Here is a 24,376-nt window from a genome sequence, read left to right as displayed (position 1 = left end):
CTTTCTCTCTTCACATTGAGATGAATCCTAGCTCTCACTAACCTATGATCACTGCACTTTACCCTATCTATCACTTCTACATCCTGCACAATGCTGGGATCAGCAGAAAGCATGAAGTCAATTTCATTTCTTGTTTCCCCATTAGGGTTTCTCCAGGTGCACTTTCTGTTGCTAGGCTTCCTGAACAAGGTGTTCATTATTCGAAGCTTATTCCTTTCTGTGAATTCTACCAGCATCTCTCCTCTAGCGTTCCTAGAATCGACGCCGTAGTTGTCAATTGCTTGTTAACCAGCCTGTTTTTCCCCCACTTTTGCATTGAAGTCGCCCATTACTACAGTATATTGAGTGTGCACTTTTTCTCATCGCTAATTCAATATCTTCATAAAACTGATCTACTTCCTCATCATCGTGACTGGATGTTGGAGCGTAGGCTTGTACTACCTTTAATCTATACCTCTTATTAAGTTTGATTACGACTACAGCTACCCTCTCATTCATGCTGTAGAATTCGTGAATGTTGCCCGCTATGTCCTTATGCATTAAGAATCCTACCCCGTATTGCTTATTATCTAGGAGACCTCTATAGCAGAGGACATGTCCATTATTCAGCAATGTATAAGCCTCACCAGTTCTTCTAATCTCACTAAGGCCGATGATATCCCAATGTCTGATAATTCCTCAAAGAGTCCTGCTAAGCTAGCTGTACTCGAGAGGGTTCGGGTGTTAAACGTTGCAAGGGTCAGTTTGTCAGTCAGATAAGTGGAGCTTGTCATGGACTTAGAACCCCATTATCGGCTAACGGGTTTACACCTCTCCAGAGCATATTGTTCTCTCTGTTTTTTTTTCTGTTATACATAGGAAGCTTTGGAGAGACTGAGGTGGAAAGTGATTCGGTTATTCCATCTGTCTATTTCATATAGGAAAAAAATTAATTATACGAAGAATTGATAATGGCGATGAAGTCGAGTGTCTGATGGAATCCCATCTGGTCGGGGAAGATCATAGTCAGTAATACGTGCATCGCCGACCGAGGTCAAATGTATTCAGTCGAAGCAAGTTTCAGCTCCCCCAACGGGGGCATTGTTCACAATCATGTGACAATAAATAATAGCAATAATAACAAACCGATAAAGGTAACGATGGCGCAGCTCGGAGTAGAGCTGACGTCTGTCCAGGCCGTCAACCAAGTAATGTAACAGGCACACACTTTTCAGTCTTCATTCGTTGATGTAAAGAGTCCTCCAGAAAAGATGACTGCATGATAGGTCTAAACGCAAAACTCGTTTAAAATTCCGTCCATAATGCAGAGAAGTGAGTCACATCCAACACAGCTGTACAGGATTACTCATCACAAACGCGGACCTGTGAGTGATAAGCCTATCGCTTATCAGGGATGACGGCGTTTCGTTTCTGTGTGGCACCGTCAGAGATGCCGACGTACAGTGAAGCCGATGCCTAGAGCCGCGGCTACCCAGCCCACTTCGCCACGGTCCGCGCGCACAGTTCTTCTCGGAGCACCGCTGAGAGCGCTGCGGTAGGATAACGCATGAGCGCAGTCACATGGTTCTAGTTCATATTTCGCGGGCTTTCTTTAAACTCCGAAAAATGAATCCCCACGCAGCATATACGTTGCCATAAAAAGTTGGACCTGTTTCTGAATTCACTCTACAATACCACGAATGGCCCTTGGCCCTGAAGTGAATATTAAAAGTCTTGCGCAATGAATCTTTAGTTTATTAACTGATTCAGCGGAATATAAAAAAATATACTCTAAGGTGCGCCAGATTACGCAAACAATATGTCGTTGGTTTCATACAGCTGCGGTTAACCATATCTTTTTTTTTTCAATCCTTGGCTCAAGTTATGTGAAACACCCTGCGTATTAAGGCGATCGTGCAGCTGCTATACTGAGGGGCCAACTCCGTTTGCTTAGTTCAAACAATTCGTATGAAAGGTGCATAAAATCAGAGCACGCGATGTTTTTCCTTTCGATTCACCTTTCGCCTCGATTATAAGTCATATTTTCCTACTTTGCCACGTGAATAATGTTACACGCAACAACAGATAGTACAAATAAGGATGAACAAATGACACACCAGTTCGCTCTACTTAGGACAATCTGTTATGACGGCATGTTTCATGACATTCTTCCAAGGGCACTATTTAAAAATAATTATACCTTATAGTCGAGCCGCATAGCGGGCGGGTCGCTGGTTTATGAAGTAGGTTGACTGTGCGATCACTTCAAAAAGAAGCCTCAACAGTATGGGCTCCATATGGCTTTTCTTGGTCAGAGAAAATTGCAGATTCGTAAACATGGAGGAATAGTGAGACAGAGGCGGGGACGGGGCCGAGGGAGGCAGGAGCAGACGAGCACCTTCTGGGTAAGAAAGCGTCGTGAAATGTCGGAGCGCCCTTGTTGCAGCGTTCTTGAGCTCGATGCAGATGAAAACCGCGAGCCACTCTTGGTCTTGGCATTAGGTGGCTGTTGTCAGCCACTCGGAAGTAGGTTCAGTGGTGAGATATGCAGAGGAGTATGAGGAGAACGGACTCTATTCTGCCACTGGTACGCTCAGGACGAGCCCCAAATTCGTTGCGAGAATGAAGAGTTGACCGCACATCGATAATTTTTTTTCTTGTTTGTACGCGGACTAAAGTTATCAACGGGTTAAATTCGACTGACACGACTCGTTGCCAACCACTTGGTACAACAGCGGAGCTGCGAGGAAACCGCATGCTCACGTCGTCGCGGTGTATAGGTGAATTTGCAAAGGCGTCATTCAACCACAATACTGGTAACAAATTCCCACGCTAACGATGGGAATAATTCCTTACATAATATGAAATAATGTGGCCTACCTCTCTTTCAATTCTGAGCGAAGTCGGGGAACCACACTTTTAAAGGGACTCAAGACAAAGAAAAGGGAAACTAAACAACATAAGTCTAGCAGTAACAATACAACGAACAAAGTTCTAATTGTTTATTTCTGGTGAAGTGCTATTTACACAATGAAAATGCAGTCCAGGAAGCCCCAATAACACAATCAAGCTTAAGCTCGTTGTTCAAATGCTATGCTATGATAAAGGCCAAACATATGGAAGCATACTGATAGCAACTTAACGCTGGAAAGACGATAATGATTGAAAGACTTTGGTGCAAAGCGCATTTCCTGAACCACACATTCTGGAATACACACGCGCATCCATGCTTTTCGCATCAGAAAGAGTGCGTATAGCTTTATTCTGTTATAACCTTGTAAAGAATTCGCATTATGTAATACCATAACGGAGGCAGCAGCAGAGCTGGTAGAGACGTCTTCTGGCAGTTTGTGCAACCATAAAGCATCAGAATTAAGCGGTTTTCGTGATAAGTCACTGTTCTATTCACAGGAAAAGAAAAGAGCATTAGTACATTCGGTGATGAAGATTCTGCCAACGCCTTGGTGCTGCAGCAGCTGCGTTGTGCTTTGCCCACCATTGCGCAATAATAACTTCATGCACTCTACTTCGACTCAACGTTTTAAAGCGCCGCCACCACCGCTGCTGCTCTGCGTCTCCACTATTCTGCATCGCTCAAACGGTAACGCGTACACGGACAGGCTAAAAGTATCGTTAACGCGCCAGACGGTCTACGTCACTGACGCGTCATCGTGTGCAGGTACGAGCCGTCATCGCGAGCCCGATCACGCGCTGACTTCACAACCGGCGAGAGGCGGGAAGTCGCAGTGGTTGGTGACCTTGTTGAAGTGCAAGCCGGGCGCGCAGTCCATTTTCATGCCGAAGCCTGCGCTGCAGACGGTGTACTTGGTGCAGTCGTCCGGATCTGGCACGTAGAGGGGGACCATGCCGTCGGTCGGCGGGCAGCTGGGGTCGGAGGGCTGACCGCCGGCTCCAGGTGGTGCGCCGCCAGCTCCACCGGACGCCGCCGGTGGTGCACCGCCGCCGAACCCGCCGAATGCACCGGGGCTGCCCCCGAAACCACCCGGGGGTGGCGGATTTGCGGGTGGTCCGCCTGGACTGGCGAACAGCGCCGCCGACGTCACGGACACGGTGATGGTCGCGACGAACACGACGAACAAGAATGTCGGGTAGCCCATTGCCGTCGTCGTCTGTGTGGCTTTTTTGTCGCAGGAGCTGAAGAAATGAAAAGAGAGAGAGAGAGTGAAGATGTGGCACCCAATCTAAGGACGATAGCTGCTATTGGCATTCTTGTCTTCCAGCACTGTTGCACGCCTGTGCCGCCTGTGCTATGTCAGAGTGCTTCGACACAAATAAATGACTACGCTAAAGCACTCGATAGTGAGGTGGTCTCAGTGATGCCGACGTATAATTGGAAACAGCAGCGATCGTTTGTGGGGCCGAGCTCAAATTGGGGGTCTGACCAATGTTATTGTAGAGCACGACAACGTTCCGCTTACATGCTAACCTCGCGATTTCGGATCTTCTTAAACCTATGTCCAGCACCTGAAGGTTGTTATATAAAGAAATGCTAAATTATAACACTATCCGAAGCTGCGTGAAAGACTATGCAAGAAGTCCCCCCTCCCCAGCCCCCCGCACCCCACTGCCTGCATCGCTCTTATTAATTTTCACTTCTTACGTGTTTTCTTCTTCAGAGACACGCCCGTTAATGCTGATCGTTCACTCCACTTAAGCAGCTGTTTTTTTAGGTCTTACAAACTCTTTTCTTATCTTCTGCCCCAGTTTAGGAATCGCTTGAGGCCAAGAATTGGGAGGCAAAAAGCCAAATAGCTAGCAGGGTCGGTCCGCGAAGGGCCGGGTGCGAGGTGCAGAGTTATCGATGGGCTGGATGCATGATGGCACCGTTTGCAGTCTTCCGTTAATGAATGTCCTAATTATCTCACCCATCTTATAAGGTAGCACATAAGGCGACAAGCCATGCGAACATCTCTGTAGCTTATAATTAAAGTCAGCATCCCCTCCTTTCTCCCTCTCTTTAAAACGAGCTTACCTGGATACCTTCAGGTCCAGGTCAAGCGACGGCATCGACTCCACTATATTTCTCGGGCTACTTCAGTACGTCACGAGGATTTGGGCACCGAGGGTCAAGACTAGCATTACATTACCGAATAATGCGCAGCTCGTCTGAGCTTTCAATGTTTGGTTTAAACGGCGCCGGCAAGACCGGTCAGTTGCTTGAAACTTGCTTGGTAAAGTCGTAAGAGAGGCGGTTGTAACCTTTCTTCACTAGAGTACAGTAAATCGGTCGTCCTACCACTGCCGTCGCCTTGCTGCTGTCATGGCGCACAAGCTATGCGTCACGCGCGCAATCGTTCGCCATAAACAAGCTGTTGGCCCAACCGGTAACGCTTTTGAGAACTCCAAACGATACTGGATGTCTATAGCTACTTGCAAAACGTTTCGCACAGCATCGATTTCGACAGTGCGCGGGTTCTACATGGTTTTTTCTGCGTGAAACATGTAGTTTTACGTAGTCGAAAACGTAAAAAAAGCCCACAAAAAGGTGGACGGTCCCTAATGTAGAGACTGCTTATATGTATGATTTTATACAGGGCGTGAACGAGCATGTCAGACGAAATCGCTTTCACCAAATGTCCTCTATTTGTTAGTCGCGATTACACGCGGCTTTTCCCTGATTTTCCAAACAGTGCCAGATTATTCGGTGAGTGATGAAGAATTTAACTTTGCGGAATTGTTGCAGACAGAGAAAATGCCTGCTTTTATATTTCTCCAAGATCCGATGACCACCTGTGATTTCAACGCCACCGCCATTCAGAATTGAGACTAAAGTTTTACTTTCGGCACCAACTGACACTACTGCCCTCCACAGCTTCGTTTCCCGTACAAAGCGCCAACTCTGCGAGGCAAAAGGCCCAGCCAAGGCGAGCGAGCCCCACAACACCACGAAATAAGGAACGCGCACCTTTTCTCACCTTTCTGTGTACGGGGACTGGAATCAGCCGACTAGTTTGGCAGCGATCTCGCGTGTCTGTGACGGGGAGAACCGAGCGGGCCTGCCTTTTCTACCACGTCGCGTGAGTCCGCGTGTCCTCCCTTTATCGCGAACACGGGTTTTCGTGGGTCCAACCGGCTCGCAAGAAAAAGGGTCCCGAGATAACAGTCCTGTGACGTCGGCAGGGGTTGCCGCTACTTCACGTCACTACGTTCTCAGCGTGGAAATGCACACGGCACTCGGCCGGATGCCGGTAGACGGACGTCGCGAGGCGAGGTTGTTAAGCCATAAAAAAGGGATAATTGCTCCTGGTTTTGCGAGTGCGCAAAAGGAAAGTCTAGAAACGAGATAACTAGGGAAGCTAGGTAAATTCTGCGCAGCTCAAAAAACGAAAACATGTTGGCACGAGGTTGCATACAAGCCCAACTTCGCGCCTACATTCTCGCTTTTCACGTGTGCCGTCACAGATATTTGAATTGATGTGCCTGCGCCGTTACGGCTTGGGTGTTGTGAACAGCGAACTTCTGCCACTTGGTTCCAACGCCATCAAATGTGGCACTGTGTTCAAGCAGGCGCACCTATACGGGTGCATTCATTCGAACAAAGGCACTATTTTGTACCGAACGCGATTTTTGTACTGGAGTGGTTGCTTGGGCTAGTTGGTAATTCATGTGACCAGTGCACTAGGATTTGCTGAGGAACAAGGACTGCGAGAGACGACATACGCGTACACAGCGCAGTGTATGTCGTCTCCCTCAGTCCTTGTCGTTCGCGCTGTACGTCATCTTTCATCGCGATTTTTGTACCAAATACGGTATTTGGTGACGTCTGAATCAAGTAGCAGCGGTTCGCTGGTCAGAGAGGTCCTAACCCCAAACTCGTGGCGAAACCCGTTAAATAAGTGTGTATTAACATAGTCGCAAGACGGCGTCCAGGTCGCAGTTATGCTCTTTGATGTGCTCGTAGAAATCGTGTAGTGTAGTGAACTGTGGTAGTGGTGGTGGTGACAAATTTATTTTTGTCCGGCAAGTTCATAGGGTGGGCTTCGCCATGCCTAGGCGTCTGCCACGAGCCCTTGGGCTCAGGCGTCGTCGTCTGCCCGCTGGACTGCCACATTTGATCATCTGGGTCTGAGCTGGAAGGGTATCCTGAAAGAGTCCACCTAGTTGACTGTCCATTTCGGCCGGTGCTGATTCGCTGGGGCCGCTCGTCTCCTCCTCCCTTGTACAGCTTCATCCAATCAGCAGCAGTCTAAATGGACAGTCCACTAGGTGGACTCTTACAGTATACCTCACCTGAGCAGCACAGCACACCAACGCGCGTGGAGGCTTTCGCTAGAGGCTCTCTCTCTCTCCCCGTTGCCACTCGTTGGCTCATTGCATTCCCAGAGCACATGCTCGAGAGTTGCTCTGGAACAACGTAACTTATATTCGTTTGTCCTGTATATATCTGGATAAATTATATCCAGATAGATCCAAGATCATGTTACCGTACCAACTCGCCCAACTTTCTATCCTTTTGCATCACCTATAATGATCCAGCCTGGACACCTCCGCTTGTTTCTCTGCCTTCGTTGTTTCCGTAAGGCGCGGTCTCCTAGTAGGACCGTCTCGGACTACCGTTGCCATCGTTTTGAGACTTCGATCTCGATTTGGATCTGCCCCTGGGTCTCGAGCGGCTTCTTTCTCTGGGTCCTCTTTTTTTCTTTGTGTCCGGCAATCTAGGAATGGGTTCTGAGCGATCCCTTGTCTGAATGTTTCCTCCGTCCTCTCTTGCTCTTGTCTCTTTGTTGCATCCATTGTTGTCTGTTGTTTGGATCTCTTTGTTCCATTTTGTGGTGTTGTAATTTTCCTCTCCGGATTTCTCTTTCTCCTTTTTCTCTCCTTCTTTCCCATCTTTGCCTCCTGACTAGGTATAGAATTCTACATCTCGCCACACACCTGTGGTCTCCCTGTTGGGTGGCCCTTTCCACACAACTGGCACTTTATTACGCACTCATGATCTTGTTGTTTTGGGTTGTTCTTTCCACATCCACGGTAGATTTTGTCACGGGGATTGGTGCACACGCGTCCGCTCTGTGCCCAAGTCTGCCGCATCCGTAACATATCTCGACCTGTTTTTTGTATACCGCACAACGAACAAGCGAGGCACCATAGTTCACAAATTTTGGCACGTAGGACCCGTCGAATACGATGATCACTGGTCGTGTTTCCCATTTTTTTGGCGCAGAGCACACTGGAATTTCTCGACGCGACCAATTTTCTCGTGATTTCTTCTGGACTCTTATGGTACCCTCGGATGGATTTTCTGGCCCTGCTCTGTATGCACTCGTCTCGTATTCCTTGTTCCCCATGCGTAATCTGGTTAAAGCGACGTATTGTTCGGCCCCATCCACTGAAGATGTGCAGAAGACTGTTATGTTTTGTCTGTTGTTTAGCCACATGTTGTCATCTTTTGCTTCTTGTCCAATTCCTATTTCTAGGCATATGCATTGTTGTATTCGGTCGTCTGCGTGTTCGGTCACGTTGAACCTCCTCTTGGTCTTAATATTATTCTGTAGTCTTTTCTGTATTTGATAAATTGGGCATGCGGCTTTGCAATATTGCAACTCTCGCGAACTGCGCTAAAAACAACAAAAGACACCATTTCGATGGTACGTCTTCGTGAAGCTTTGATGACAAGACTTACAAGGTTGCAGTGTTCTATTCCCCTTTCCCTTAACTTCATTGTTGGATAGCAAACCAGACGTTCCTGTGGCTTACCTCTCTGATTTTGCTCTGCTTGCTTTGTCTCTCTCAAGTGCGAGTAGAAAGAAGGTTGAGAAGTAAGAGATAAACTCGCTGTTTCGCCCGTAAGGTGAAGCACCGATTGCTAAAGCAAATTGGTAGAAAGCTATACGAAGTAAGGATAGCAGTTCTTTTCAGCCGTATAAACTTGTAAACAAACGCTTAGAAACAAAATTAACAAGCACGGTGTCACGTGCGCACAGGTCAACATGAACGCACTTCGCTGTCAAAACGCTGGAGTGAGGAATCGCGGCAGCAGCAGCGAGCGAATTTACCTTCATGCATTTCTCGCTTCAACGCGAACGAAACGTCGATAGCACCGCGCATGCGTAGCTATACTGGCACTGCACGCACTCTGCAAACATCGCAGATCGCTTTGACGATGGGGCCCGCGCAGGCGTGAACTTTGGCCGCGTCGCAGATCGCTTTCAAGATACGGCGGCCGCACGGTCGCGCCTTAAGCAGCTGCAGTTGGAGAAGAAGGCCCCCCTCCCTCGCCTCACCCCCGTGCCTCGCGCGCGACAGCAGATTGCTGTCGCAGTAAAGGAATGATATCTGTAGTCATGTTAGAGTACCATACGCGCGAGTACCGTTCCGACAGGGGTAACAAACACCATATTGCTTTTGACGGCGCAATCTCTTGCTCCACCTATTTTTCCATGCCATGGTGGAATGTAGTTTCCCTTTTTCTGGGTATTACAGATGTTGTGCTGCTTGGCTACAGGAATCAGGCTGCTCGAATGTTTGTATAGAAAAAGTTTATTCAACGAGAGACGATACGAACACTGATTCACAATCATGGCACAATTCCACCAGGACCATCACATATATAAAGTACGAAGCACTGTATACACGGCACGTTTTCAAAGAAGTGTCCGAGTCCTCACTTACTAACACATAACCACATAGACCCACACAACATACAGTTACACAGAAACTAATTGTCACGTTATATAATATGATGTTGATCTATACAGTGTACAAAATGGTTATGTACAATGATGATGCGAGAAAGACATTTTACACAATTTTGAAGTGTTGCTATGCGATGGGTATATACAAAAATGATCAGGTATGCAAGATCACGCACACACAGAAGTCACAGGCACCTACATTCTGTGCACATTCAGTGAACACCTCTGATGGCCTGGCTACAAGAACCAGGCTGGTCGAAAATTAAGCCGTACGCGTCTATCAGACACCGACAGGAAACGGCATGACCACTGTCGAAGGAACTCTTCTTCCCCGAGGAAGAACAACTGCTCTGACAGAAACGACAGTAGCTCAAAGTGGAGCCTCCCCAGAAGTGGAAACACAGCACAGCGACGATGTCCCGCGGCAACTGCCTCGCACCGGTTACGCCATAGACGAAAGGCCCCCGCAGCAATTAAATGTCACGCATAGCGGCCACGTGAGCAGCGACCGGGTGTAGTAAAGCGGTTAACTCTAAGGCCACGGAAACCAGTATTCACGGCCCTCCAAGATACCCTGGCAACGACGCATTGCAGCAGCACATGTTGATTGGATTCCTGAAGGGGGCAATTTGGACACAGTGAAGATGAGACCTACGCCCCACCGCTCTAACCTGTCCCAAGTAGGAAGCACTAGCCACCCTAGACACCACATGAAGTCGCGTTGGTAGCCTGGCAGAAATGACGCCGTTATTGCATCCCCCGACACATTACTGGAACGTGCGCGGCGCGCAGGGGGAACTAGAGCAAGCAGTAAGGCTGACATTTTATCCACAACACGGTTTTCGAGAACGTCTACATCAGGACATACCTGTTGTGTGTGGCGATAAAATGCCACGACCGTAGAGTAAAATACAGGTGCGTTTAACACTTGTGGTCCGCGATTTAAGTGCATGCACGCCCGGTAACACGTAACGAATTTTTATGCCAAGGAAATAGCAGGCGAGTTCACGCGTAGGACACGGATCATGCTGTCATAGACGCCGCAGACACCACAGCATTCTATGTGCTAAACTACATAATTACGGTTTTCGGGGGCATTTCCACACATTTATACAAAACTACCTGTTAAATCGGTCCCAGATCGTATATGTATTGGCGACCAAAAGAGTTCTTTGCGGTTTCTTAACGCAGGGGTTCCGCAGGGTTCCGTTTTGTCTCCGCTTCTTTTTAATTTGTACGTTTGTGACTTGGCACAGGTAACAACTTCATGTACTATTTTCCAGTATGCAGATGATACGTTGCTTGTATCTAAACACATGCAGTACGAAGCAGCTGTCGCTTTACTTCAAAGCGACATAAAAAATGTGATGAACTGGTTTAAAAAAAAAACCGTATAAAAGTCAGTGCTAAGAAAACTCGATTAGTATGTTTTAGAAATCCGTTAAAGGCTCTTGTAACAAATCAACATGTTTTCCTTCACGGTTCTGATTGCTTAGACTGTGTTTGTGCCCCAGTACAATATGCGGATAGTGTCAAGTACCTTGGAGTATACTTTGAGGCTGACTTATCATGGAATATTCAAATGACTCGAATATGTGCGCGATTACGTAATGTTGCGTGTGTCCTTTACCGTATAAGGAGTTATGCACCTACCAAGATTAAAAAAGTGATAGTGCATGGTTTAGGCTACTCACATATAAGGTACGGCATTCCCTGTTTTTTTAATTGCAGCGGATTTTGGAAACATAAAATTGACAACCTATTAAAAAGCATACTAAAAAGTGTTGCGTACAACCAAACCACAGATAACTTATTTCGAGATTTAGAAATGCCCGATTTCGAGTCTCTGTTTCGTTCAACAATTGTGATGCGTTATTTCTGGTGCAATGCTTTCCGAGAACCTGTCCATAAAAGTGTTGCTTTGCGTAGTCATCCCAGATATGTAGTTCCTCGGACAAGAACTCGTTATAGAAAAGGACAAAGAAGGTACTACATCCCCCACCTGTTTAATAACCTTCCCAGTGCTGTACTGGATCAGACAACTTTGTCAGGATTAAAAAAGGCCCTCAAGGCAATGATAGAATAGTTCACACTTGTATAAAGTCTCTTTTGTTGTAGTGTGATCTTTACCAAAATGAATGTCAGACTGTTTCCGCTGTTTTCACATTTTTTCTTCTTTTTTCGTTCTAGATAGGTTGTGACTTTGTTTACATATTGTGCCATGTTTACTCAATTGTAATGGTTGTTGAGTGCTACGTGTATTCATTTGAACATTAAGTGTTGTTTCCTGGGCATGTTTACCTGAAAAACCTGTGAAACGGTCTTTCTTATTTTTTTTAGTTTGATATTTAGTTTGTCTGTAATAAGGTTCATAATGCATCGCCCTGACTGCCAGGCTTCTGCCATACAAGCCCACAGAAGGCTTCGGCAGACCTAGCAAAATCATATGTACAATTTCATTATTTGTAATAAAGATTATTTATTATTATTATTATTATTATTATTATTATTATTATTATTATTATTATTATTATTATTATTATTATTATTATTATTATTATTATTATTATTATTGGCAGAGTGCTTGAAGTCTGCTTCACCTAGGCCGCGGGTCGGCCCGCTATTGCACTACCTTCTGTATGGGCCCACATTTTTGCCCACGAACACGACAAATGCTCTGGGAGACTGAGGTATACACCTTCGTTGTAAAAAGCGTGAAGGCATTCCCAGTACAGGTGTTCACGCCGGTTGGTGGATCACGCAAACAGTGGTAAGGCTAGCATGCTTTCTGATGTGTTGATTCCCGTAGCTGTAAAGTCTTTCTTCGAATGAAGGCCGGTCGTCCAACTGGTTGAGCCCACCGGACGTCTCTTCACACGGTCTCTGAGGAAGCTGGTCATGGTGTGTCGCGCACGCAAATTATTCGTTGTCAGAAATCTCAAAGGCAAGGCGTAGTTCCGCTGACGGCGATTATAGCCTTCGAGAAGATTTGCCCACCAAACACGACAGCCCGCCGAATAAGTCGACTTGCGACTGTTCGGCTGCGCTGCGATCAGTGAATAAAATGTTGACGAAAAAAATTGCTGGCGTCTTTCGTTGTTTTTTTCATTTTTGCGTGTGTGTGTGTGTGTGTGTTTGTGCGCGTGCGTGTGTGCGTGCGTGCGTGTGTGTGTGTGTGCGTGCGTGCGTGCGTGCGTGTGTGCGTGTGTGTGTGTGTGTGTGTGTGTGTGTGTGTGTGTGTGTGTGTGTGTGTGTGTGTGTGTGTGTGTGTGTGTGTGTGTGTGTGTGTGTGTGTGTGTGTGTGTGTGTGTGTGTGTGTGTGTGTGTGTGTGTGTGTGTCATCCCACCTTTTCACATGCTTTGACAAACCCAGGGAAAGTCGTGAGGACATTTTTTTTTCTTTCCAACGCCGAAGCATACCAACATACTGCCGAAATATACGAAGAAAGCTGTACGTCATCGTTAAACATTTCAGGGAAACTCAAAGAAACGAATCCGTCAAATCAAGGAAGAGAACGGGTAAGAGAGGCGTATAAAGTTTCACAAAGAGTCATGTTTGTGTGAATTATGACTTCCTGCACAAAGTAAATCGAACCTGTCGTGTTGACAGGTTTCATTTTCGCGATGGCGACACATGCATGGTGTAATAACGGGAGACGAATGGGCAACTTGAAGATAAGCTTCGTGTAGAAGCGTTTCGCGAGCTGTCTTCAAAAACGCGCAGGCCAAACCGAACAAACCACCCTGCGCATTAAAGGCGGCTCGAAACTCTGGTTATAAACGGAGCATAGACAAAGCAGGCGGTTGGCGACAACGCATGTTTGCGCTTATCTAACGCGCTTACGCTGACTCACGTTGCTGTATCCAAGCACAAACTCGCACACGCTACGGAGAGAATCGCCGTTACCTATACTGAGTGAAGTGCTTTTCAAGAGAGCCGAAATGCCGCTTTCCAAGTAGTTCCACTTCTTTTTTTCTTCTTCTCACTCTAACCACGCTTTTCACAACCATCTCGTTTTACGAGGCACACTGGTAAATCAACTTCCAGCAACTTCGTAACGGGAGTACGTGAGATCACCTTTACGTTCGCAGAAAGCTTCATCGGCGAAAGACAAAGAAAAAGAAAGTACTTTCTCTCTTTCGTTTTAAAAGCGCTGTTAAGTGGAAGACGTATACGCCTGTCATCGTGTTAATCCTGAACAACTTCTACTGGGTTGGCAAGGGGGCGCGATGCTCACATATGCACAATAAAAAGCATGGCACCCATAAGGATCGCTCATCTCGTGATTAACACGTTCACGCTAAGGGGTAAGATCAAATCCTTCGTGATAACAAGCGAAGATTTTTTTTTCTCTGATGACATTTTATTTAATTTTATGCCGGGCAAACATGACGGTAGCTGCGACAGACGAGACGATAATTGCGTGAAATAAGCATTAATGGCTATCCACGTGAAATGCTCGTGCCAGATATAATTTGGTGCGCGCTACGCGGTCAGAAGTAGGATATAGCTTTCAGGTATGGCTTCTCTCTTCGAAGGAGTAGTTGAAGCCACTTGAAGACAACAAAACACCTTTAAGAGTACAAAATTATATTTCTGCGTAGGACACTGTGCAATTATGTACACGGCGTTATGCAACTCTACAGAAGGCCTTTCTGAGGGTATTAATCACGGCCCTAGATTCACTGGGACGCAAATGACTATACACAACGGCCCAACTCGTGATTCGAGGAGAAGTAATAAGAGAGCCATGCGCGCTGTTTATATTCTCTTGAGCTTAAATCCCCCGATACACTCCCCCGCCTTCCACCGCCACCACCACCACCCCCGCCTTTGACACGCGCGAAAGCAAAGCGCGGCTCAGACATCTAACGCCCTCTGAACATAGCGATGCGAAACCGGCACCCGCAGTAGTCGAAGGCACCACACCACCGTGCGTGGAACTATCCCAGTGTATGAACGACATCTGGCCAGATGGCGGCGATGTTTGCGTTGCTCAGTTATGGTGCTGTCGACGGTGGCAAAAAAAAAAAGAAAAGAAAATGCAGAGCCAATGCAGATGTAATCTTTGTGTAGTGACGCTTTTATGAAGCCTTTAATAAAATGCTACAAATTTGCCAATATTTCATTCCTTCCTCTTCGGCGTAGAGAAAGGTGGGGCGCGCATGGGTCCTCCCTCACCCGTTCTGCTCAGTGTATCAGATATTGCATTGGCTTACAGTTGTTAATTTCTCCTTAAATACTTCAGATATATTCCGTTGACCGATCGCCAGTTGCGGGTATGTGTCGGTCTATGGAAATCATCACCATCATTATCAGCATGCGGATGCCCTTCATGCCCCTGTGCGTATGTGCCATAGTAGGGAAATCGTAATCATGATCAACACTCGGAGTTCATTTGAAAGCTCTATAGTTGGTGGCACGATAGGCACTGCCTATTTCTACAGGCGAACGCCCCATTGTGGGTGCAATGTGTATTACCCACTCCTTGGCCAATCTCCCGTTGTGGGTATGGGCCACTGTATACCGCCCATTTCTTGGGTACGCACCGTTGTGTGCAAATCATCATCATTAATATGAACACGCCGGCACCACTTCTTGGCCGATCCCTCGTCGTCGATATACGTACCACAGTAGGAAAGCATAATTATCCTCAACACTCGACGGTCATCTCATTGAGCTACGTGGTACCATGACGCGTATATCGCCTTCATCTTGGCCAATATTTCATCGTAGGTATGCGCCATAGTATGTAACTCGTCATCACAATCAACACGTGGTCATGCTTGTTGGTTGACATCCCTTCGTGGATATGGGCCGCGGTATGGAAATCATTATAATCATGAACACGCTGCAATCGTCTGAAAGAGTGCGCTGGTGGCACGATATCTACCGCCATCTTCCTCGCCAATTCCCCCGTTGTGTGTATATGTGTCCGTAGTATGGATAGATCATCATCATGATCAACGCGTAGCGACCATCTGAAAGAGCTAGTTGTTGTTGGCACGAGAGAATAATAATAATAATATTTGGGGTTTTATGTGCCAAAACCACTTTCTGATTTTGAGGCACGCCGTAGTGGAGGACTCCGGAAATTTTGACCACCTGGGGTTCTTTAACGTGCACCTAAATCTAAGCACACGGGTGTTTTCGCATTTCGCCCCCATCGAAATGCGGCCGCCGTGGCCGGGATTCGATCCCGCGACCTCGTGCTCAGCAGCCCAACACCATAGCCACTGAGCAACCACGGCGGGTGGCACGAGAGAAGTACACGTGCGTCTGTGGCCTAATGAAGAAGGGTCACCTTCATTATGCGTCTTTATTGTGCACATGTAATAAACACCGAAAAAGAAAAACCAAGCACTTGTAGCCTAATGTGCCGAGTATCAGGCTGCTGCGTTTGTGGACCGCGGCTTGAATTCCGCTGCCGGTTGAGCTCTTTTTTTTAAAGTTACGTTGAATCTATTCGTATAGAATCCATCCAGCGACCGACCGACACACCGCCGACCGAACCAGGCCAATCCATGGAATGGTAGGCAAAGAATGCTTCCCTTTAAAAACAATTTTTGTTGAGGGGCTTAAGCACGCCGTAGTGGGGGACCCCGGAACAATTTTTACCACCTAGGTTTTTTTTTTTTTCTAACGTGCACCTGAAACTTAGTGCATGAGCGTGTTTACCCACCGCTCTCATCGAGAGGCGGCCGTCGCGACAGCGATCGAACCCGGCACCTCGAGCTCAACAGCTCAGCGCCATTAGTGACTAGGCTACCGCGACTGGTATACTGACCGGTTAATGACCCATTTTGTGAAAACTTACAATGCATTTGGGCTGCTTACAGCTTCTTTCTGTGTGCACGCAAGGGGGGGGGGGGGGCGAGTGGCGATGGAGGCTGAAATAACCTCTCTGAGCCACTTTCGCAGTTTGCGCAATCCCAGAGCCAGTGCAATTCGTCCTATGTACATCGACTCAAATCCTACCTGAACGTCGCTTGCATTGGCTCCGCCAACGAAAAAACGCTCGATCTCGCACACTTGCCAACACCGTGACAACTTCCTAAGCTGTAGGGCTCGTTCAATATTTAAAAAAAGCAACAAAATGGCTGTGAATGAGCCTTTAGTGTTTTTGAAAAGCCAGTGACATACATTAGGCTCCTTTGACTCAGTCGAATGCCGCCGAGTGTTCTTACGTGTGGACGGTGTTAATCCCGCGCTAGCGGGCGTTGTAGGGCAGCGCTTCTTGCTTTGCATATTTGAGCACTTTCGAGTTTAGCGGAATGCTTGTTCTATTTTCTTTCTAAATTCAATTTTTTTTCAGTGCACTTGCTAAATAGAGCTTACCCTTTTTTTTTAATTGAAAGAATTGCTGGAAGCAATGCCATAGCGTGGTTAGTCCACTTGCTAATTGTATCATTCGTAATGCTCAGGTGTAGTGTTCGCCCCTTCAGAGTTAATAATCTTTTAAGAGGTTTACAGATGTCAGGAACTTAGGGTCACTGCAAGAAATAATAGTAAGTTCACCAGAAGACATCCTGACATGACTCCTGACCTAAATGCTTGAAGAATAAAACAGCTTGGCGGGGTCCAGGAGACTGACACAAGGCAACGTGCGACAAGTCGTTCATTCACAATTAATCAGTACAAGAGAATTTCACAAGCAAATTAAATTAACTACTCAATAGTAGCAATAATATTATTAAATATAGCTAATGTACTCTCACTCCTGATCCTGAAGTCTCGTTTGATTTCAACTTGATTGCAGGTATCTGAATAAATTAAGCCTGTAGCTTTCAGTGTCCTGGATAGCCGCTTGGCATCGGCAAAGAATAGTATCTGATTTAGGAGGAAATTGGAGACACTGCAGTGTAATGTGCATAACAGAACTATACCGTCCTGCCACTCAATCGATAAACTGTTTAACGCAGCGTAGCGTTAAATACACACGACAAATCGGAGTAAAAATGGCACAAATTTATTTTGTAATCTCCGCGCACGACGGCCACGACTGGATCCACTTATTTAGTTACACGTGGAGCTCTTGGCCCTTCAACACTTTAAATACCCGAAAAATAAAAGAAAATCCGAGCTTTCGGCTGTGGCGTTGTTTTGATCGCCTGTTCCCGGCGCTGTTAGAGGAGGCCCAGAGTGGGCTGCACTTTTCGAGAACGCTGTAGCACTTTCTAGGCTGCGGGAGCGCTGGGCTTGCCGGGAGGGTTCTTAAGCTGACCGATTCCGGGGTTCGGTTGTCCGAGGAGGATCGGGAAGCCGGGCCCGCTCAAAAGGCTCATGTCTGAAAGAGCCAAGAGTATACAGTGGTGGTTGTCAATAGGCTCATACTTACGTCATGTAGTAGGCTATGGCTTTCTGGAAGGCTGTACGTGAGCCTATTCATTGAAGACCATCATATATATCAGATAAGGTAAAAAGTAAAAGAAGAAGGAATGCGTATCGTATGCATGGATGGGCACAGCTGGCAGGGCCCACTCTTACCGAAATAAGCGTCCTTCTTGATTCCGGGTGGCCCCGTCAGCGTCGTTGGGTCTTCTGGTGGGACTGAAACAAAACGGTCTTGTCAAATTCAAGCTATAAGTTCCCGGTAGACCTGCTGAGATATGCTGCTGGGGGACACTTATTGGTTAATTGTGTTGGTTGATGTTACTAGGCGTAAGGATGCTGCCCCGTTGCGTCACTTCCAGGATTGGGTCACTTCACAAACCACACTAAAACAATTTTGAGAAAACATATGGCGCACTGGTATCAGGATGGACCCAGCATGAATACACCTTCGATTGCACGGCTTCCTGGATGGGCCACCATTCGTTACGGCGCCTCCACGATCGGCCCGTTTATTCGGCCAGAAAATTATCCACGCGAAGTTAGGAAAAGAGCGAAATAAAGTTTCACTTTAACAGGATAATGTCAACAAAGGCAGTCATGCAAGTTGCGAGATTTCAATAACACTCATTCAAATCCACTAACTTTCTTCACAGCCGGCGAGCGGCGGATAGTCGCAGTGGTTGGTGACGCTGTTGAAGTGCAGTCCGGGCGGGCAGTCGAGCTTCATGCCGAAGCCACCACTGCACACCGTGTATTTGGTGCAGTCGTCGGGGTCGGGCACGTACAGAGGGACCATGCCGTTGGTTGGCGGGCAGCTGGGCTCAGAGGGCATGGTCATTCCGGGAGCAGCGCCGGCCGCGCCCGGATATCCTGGAAATCCTGAAGCGCCAGGGGGCCCGAACGCCGGACCCGCAGCGCCGCCTGGAGGGCCACCCGCCGAGAAGGGCGCCCCTACCGGTGAGGCGGCGAAGCCGCTGCCAAAGCTGGCGGCCGAGGCTGGAACCACGACAAGCGCCAGCAAAGCGGCAATGGGCAGCATGGTGATCTTAGTTTCTAGAAATAGAGAAAGAAATGCGAGTTCAATTGCGTGGCATCGCAATAGCGCGTCGTGACGGCGTTGATCGTGACCTAAACGTCCGTGGGTTGTTCGCAGGGGTGGGGTGGTGGGGAATAGGTAAACGATGCGAAACCTTTATGCATTGGACAGCGTTGGTCCTGATGTTTGCCGCGAAAGATCCCTCCTAGTAGGACAGCTCATTGGCGTGCTACCACTTCAGAAGTAATCGCGGGGAAGCCGCTCTTACTTGTAGTCCATTGGCCTTAATAGTTCTGTGTCTTGCTGATGATTTATGTGTTGACGACTAATTCTGTCATTCTTTCTTATCTTGCTTTATAGCGTTTGATACTCTGTACATGCATTTTTATTTGTATGTGTTTGATATTTTTCAGTGTGTTTTGAAGCATGTTGCGCTCATGTTGTGTGCTGCGCGTGCTGTCTGGTGTCAGAGGTCTAGTCAGGTGGCTTTTAGTGCCGCCTTTTTTGCCTTGGCACCAAGACAAACCGCTCTTGAGCGTTGTTTTGTCAATAAACAATTAAACAAAGAGAACAAACAAAATTAACTTATGTTTCTATTGACTTTTTGCCGCTTTCCATAGGCTTTCTGCTCAAGATTCGATTGAATATTGTGCACAATTCTTTACAAGGACACCCAGACGGAGATCACAATCCCCTGCTTTTCAATAATTTCGCCTCTCTTAAGTAAGCACCGAGCGAGTCGCGTGTACATGTGGGTGCAGAGAGGGTGCAAGGTAACAGCGAGAGAAAATTTCGTGAGAGCATTGCCGTGAATTCGCTGGCACAGTGCGTAAACTTCGCTTACTGAAAGGAAGAATAGTGAAGCAGAGTTTCCAAAAGCATTTATCTCGTGCTCGGAAGCCAAGTTATCGCATCCAATCAATACTCTACTTGTTGTCTATTTCTCTCTCTCCGTCTCTATCTCCCATGCCCTAAGAAGCAAACTTGTTGATCTGTACTTCCCTTTTCCCTCTCCCCAAGCGCAGGACAGCCAACCGGGCACGTCCTTGGTTAGCCTTCCTACCTTTCTCTCTACGTTTCTCTCTCTCTCTCTGGTTGATCTCGCAGGGGGACGCCAGCGTCCTGTTCTTCAGAAAGAAGTTTATTTTTTGCATCAACTGAATAGTTCGTTTAAATTTCTCTGCATCCTTATTTTCCTTTGCGCACATATGCATGGTGGTTCAACTTATTCTACCTGCACATTATGTTCTTTGATTTCGGTTTTATAGATGGCTAGGTGGTTAGATGTTGTTGATGGGTTAGATGGGTGGTTGAACCATCGTTTCTCTTTTAAAATCTTTTTGGCTACGTTTTCTAGGTCCCCCCACTACTTTTATGTTTCCGACCTTCAGTACAACAACGCATTGGCCTGCCACCTAAAACAATGCCCGCTCTAGCCTACAAAAATATTGCAAGCCGATTTCCTGGAAATATCAACATAGCTACCACGAGGAACCCAAGTACTTATGAGAAGACTGGCCACCAATACAATAAAGTCCCCCCACAGGAGGCGTCTCTGCTTTGGTGACGAGCCAAACGAACGGATGTGCACAGCATATCAGCGACAAGCCACTACAAGACATGTGATGTGGAAACGTACCAGACACGATAAATTCCGCAAGAGTACCATGGCAGGAATACCTCGACATATCCCGCCAGCCACATTGGATAATTGGGTTCGACCTCACCACATCAATCAGGAAGCTGTTTCCTATCTTCAGGCGAAGCTTGCCGAATTCGGTGGCGATGAAGGCGGACCACGCCTTCTCCTAGGAGACCATCATCGTCTTGAGAATCGCTTACGAACACAAGGACACCCAAGGCCCCCTCACGGGGTATCCACATGTATACGCTCCTAAAGCTTCAGGCCCAGTTGGGGCTTCATCTTTTTTGTTATGTTTTCCTTTCGTTTTCTTTTTTTTTTAATACGGACGTTCCAACTGAAATCTAGCCTAGGAAGCGCAGAAACTTTACACAGGGCTTCTGTCTCAGAAAGCTCACCATCCTCTTGTATCGAACCCCAACAAATTTAAGTTGTGACGTCAGAATGTTAAATTCCTCCAAAGATGTCACGGAAGAACGCAAGAATAAGTGACGGGCGTCCTGTGCTCACCTGCACAACGATACGAACGCGCTGTTCGGCAGCGAGGCAACGGAGTGTTCTCCTTGGACAAGACGACGAAGGGCTGAGGGGCAGCTTGGCGTATCCTCTTCCACTGGTCTCTGGAAGGTGCGCGCTGGTTTTATCGGGCACCCAGAACGCGTATAGCAGCGGGGTCCTCTGGTTCTCGTGGAGTTCCGCCACCAATGACCAGCTCCGGCTCGAGATAAGGTATTCTCCCTCTTCCCATCCTCTAGTCGATGACGCTTGCTTGCTTACCAGGTCTTTTGCTGCGCACATTGTTAGGCCCCACACGTATACATCCGTTGCGGGGGGTGCGCAGACACGCAGACGCAATGGCGCCATCGTTAAGCCATAAACCCGGCCGGCTGTGTCTGTGACGTTGACTTCGAAGCAAATATGGACAGTGGAGGCATACCGCGACTCCGAAAACAACGAAAAAAAAATAATAATCTGTTTCTCAGGCTCGACACGTTTCTCCCGAGTCTCTGAATGAAAGTTTAAGAGATAAGCCATTACTGCGCAAATATAGCATAAGCCTCAAGTTCAGGGCTAGGTTTATGCGTGTTACCTGCGGAGCTGTTACAGTATCGCCGAAGCACGCAACCAAGTGACTGGGCATACAGAGACATGGCATTCGAGGCACCTTTTCCGGTGATAATGCTCCGAGCGTTCCGGCGCCGTGCAACCATCCGGCGCTTTATGACAAGAAGTTATCCGCTTGAGCCCATTCTGGGCTGACACGGAGTGTTTTCCGAGAAGGAGCCTTGCCGCTGTTGTCCCAGGCGAATGCCTCAGCAGTGCCATTATGCAAAACGTTTGCGTCGACAATAAGGGGTTGCTCTGTTGCCAACGCTGTCCGAGCGAACGGCTTCAAATTCTTTTCCCCCTGGTTTTCACCTTGCGTCGCTTGAGAAGGTGCCGCCGGGACTGGGACCTCCGCCGAAGTACGTATACGATCATTACTTAGTGACTTCTCGTCACCTACGACAATAAATAGTCGTCGCAGACCTTTGTTTCCACAAGATGCGCACTTGCAGAAACTTAAAAACTGAAGACTTTCCCACGATGTTTCCTTAACGTTATTATTTATTATTCTTTCTTTTCTATTTTCCTTCTTCAATTACCCCGAAGATTGCAGTAAGGTAAGGAATTATGTAGGCAGAGAGAGAGAGAGAGAAAGAGTGTTTATTATGAGAGAAAAGTTGAAGGTTGGCCTGTATCAACGTTTTGACCTGCTACTCGGCGTTGGGGGAATGAGAATGGGTGTAGAAAGAAATAGAGAAAACTAATTATGAGGATCAAGATGGTGGTGAGAACCTTGCACTCTTAAACGTCTCTTGCCCAGTCCATACAAAAACTTGTTGACAGCCTTCATACTGTCAGGCTGATGACGAGGGTCAGGCGAAGGTCCCAACAGAACCTTTTCAGTCAATGGTGCAAAGACAAATTTCGACAATATGTTTAGTTTGTCAGCGATTTTCTCTGTACATAAAATCGCGGGCAGATGCACAAGAGGTGTCGTCTGTCGTCTTTGGAATACCGCATTCCGCACAGTTCGGACTGTCCGCCCGGCCCATAAGATGCACGTAGCGCCAGGTGAAGGCCACATCTAAACGTAACATGTGAAGCAAGCTTGCACTGCACTTTTTCATGGTGGGTGGTATCCGTATTTTCATCTCTGGGTCGAGTTCGTGAAGGCGGTGATGACGATGGCCTGGCGAGGAACAGTATACTGCGGTATTACAGCGCAAAATTCTGTTGGCTAAGGCATTAGTCTCTGGTCGTGAAAATGGAATGAGCGTTGGTGAGCTATTAATGTGGGCCATCTTTGTCTCCACGTTGGCGGGCTCATTGTCATGTAAGCCAAACTGTCCTGGAATCCACTGAAACCTTATGCAATGGCCAGCTCTTAGAGCTACATCGTGTGATTCTATCATCTCTTGAGCAAGGACATAGTAAGGTCCTCGTCCAAGTGAAGAATCGATCACTTGAAGTTCCGGATTGTAATCGCAAAATATAGTCCAAATCCAATGCGGCTGCATCGACGTATAACAAATTGCCTTCCGAATGGCGATAATTTCTATGGCTGCTGATGTAGTTTGATGGTCAGGATCTTTTTGGAAGCGCTTACTGATTGATCTTCATATTCGGTATTACGAATGCCGCGGTTTAAGTGGTTGTTGACACTGACCCATCAAAAAATATATGTATGGAAGCAGCATATTCTTCGGATATATGGCCTAATCAAGTGTCGATGCTCAAGTTCACCAGCAACTTAATATAGATGCTTAAATATATAGCAGATGTGAAATGGCACCTGTCAGAAAGATCATTACTCCAGCTGTATGAATCACCTTTCTTAGGCTACCTACAATACAGTTTATCGATTATTACAAGCATTCGACCCCCCTGCCTATTGTTGCCACGCCGTTTCTCGAACCTCGACCGGCATTACTATTGGGCAGCGTGGCGTTGTCGGCGGGCTGCAGGCGTTCGGTAGACCATGGCGACCAGGTAGGGACGAGACGCGGTGCGAGAAACAGGCGTCGCAACAACTGGTGGCAGCGGTGGGGCACACTACCCTGGAGACCCCAACTTTAGACGACATCTAAGAGATCGTCTCCTCTTCGTCCTGGTGACAACGTTCGGAAGGAAGGTGTCAGGATTCATGACTGCATATGGTGAGTGCACGGCTTTTCTTTACTAAGATATCACTTGGGTTTGCGTATTTTTGGGGAAGTACAGAGTAGTGATTTTTCTTTAACTGTTGACGGAAGTTTTGAGTACGTCGAGGTTGTTACAAAGTGAAGAGTTAGCAGCACTAAGGGCAGCCGCGAACTTGAAGGTACTAAAGAAGCCGGAATCGTTTAGCTTGGCCAGAGAAAAAAATCCTCCAAATTACCGAATCAAAGAGAAAGCCGGAGATCATTGAGGCGATCGAAGCGACCGGGGCAGACGACGATGAATGAATGGAATGAAAAAAAGTACATTGGGGGCCCCTTAAATAGGACAACTAAAATCGTAAGCGGGATCTTGCACACAACGTCACGTGACATGCACTGAGTCCCCCTCGTTGCTTTTGGGCTGCTCCCACTTTCCTGGGCGAAGTTTTCCCGAGCTTGCCTCCGCTGGTGGCAACCTGCGGGCCTGGTCGAGGATGGGTGGCTGATCCATTCAACCAGGTGACGTTTTCACGAGCGTGCCTC

At 47.3% G+C, this 24,376-nt stretch overlaps 1 protein-coding gene across 1 annotated transcript; it reads right to left on the bottom strand.

Moving 5' to 3' along the window:
• Nucleotides 1–2,943: 2,943 nt before the first annotated feature.
• Nucleotides 2,944–21,343, bottom strand: LOC142574520 (uncharacterized). The gene is made up of 6 exons (XM_075683580.1): nucleotides 21,159–21,343; nucleotides 18,613–19,023; nucleotides 18,124–18,186; nucleotides 17,820–17,923; nucleotides 6,990–7,186; nucleotides 2,944–4,134 (listed from the first exon to the last, which is right to left on the bottom strand). The coding sequence occupies exons 2-6, from the start codon at nucleotides 19,007–19,009 to the stop codon at nucleotides 3,684–3,686; spliced, it is 1,212 nt and encodes a 403-aa protein (XP_075539695.1). The 5' UTR covers nucleotides 19,010–19,023; nucleotides 21,159–21,343; the 3' UTR covers nucleotides 2,944–3,683.
• Nucleotides 21,344–24,376: the final 3,033 nt, after the last annotated feature.

Source organism: Dermacentor variabilis, chromosome 3 (assembly GCF_050947875.1).
Source record: "Dermacentor variabilis isolate Ectoservices chromosome 3, ASM5094787v1, whole genome shotgun sequence".
NCBI classification, from domain to species: domain Eukaryota; kingdom Metazoa; phylum Arthropoda; class Arachnida; order Ixodida; family Ixodidae; genus Dermacentor; species Dermacentor variabilis.
The sequence above is the reverse complement of the archived record's forward strand: the minus strand, read 5'-3'. Positions and strand labels throughout refer to the sequence as shown.

Excerpts from the sequence above, each read along its gene's own strand:
- LOC142574520 (XM_075683580.1), bottom strand. The coding sequence starts at position 19,009 with ATGCTGCCCATTGCCGCTTTGCTGGCGCTTGTCGTGGTTCCAGCCTCG. Across the intron at positions 18,187-18,612 it reads GCTCGCCGGCTGTGAAGAAA|TCCCACCAGAAGACCCAACG; the intron begins GTTAGTGGATTT and ends GTTTTGTTTCAG. Across the intron at positions 4,135-6,989 it reads GGCTCGTGGCAGACGCCTAG|CTCCTGCGACAAAAAAGCCA; the intron begins GCATGGCGAAGC and ends TCATTTCTTCAG.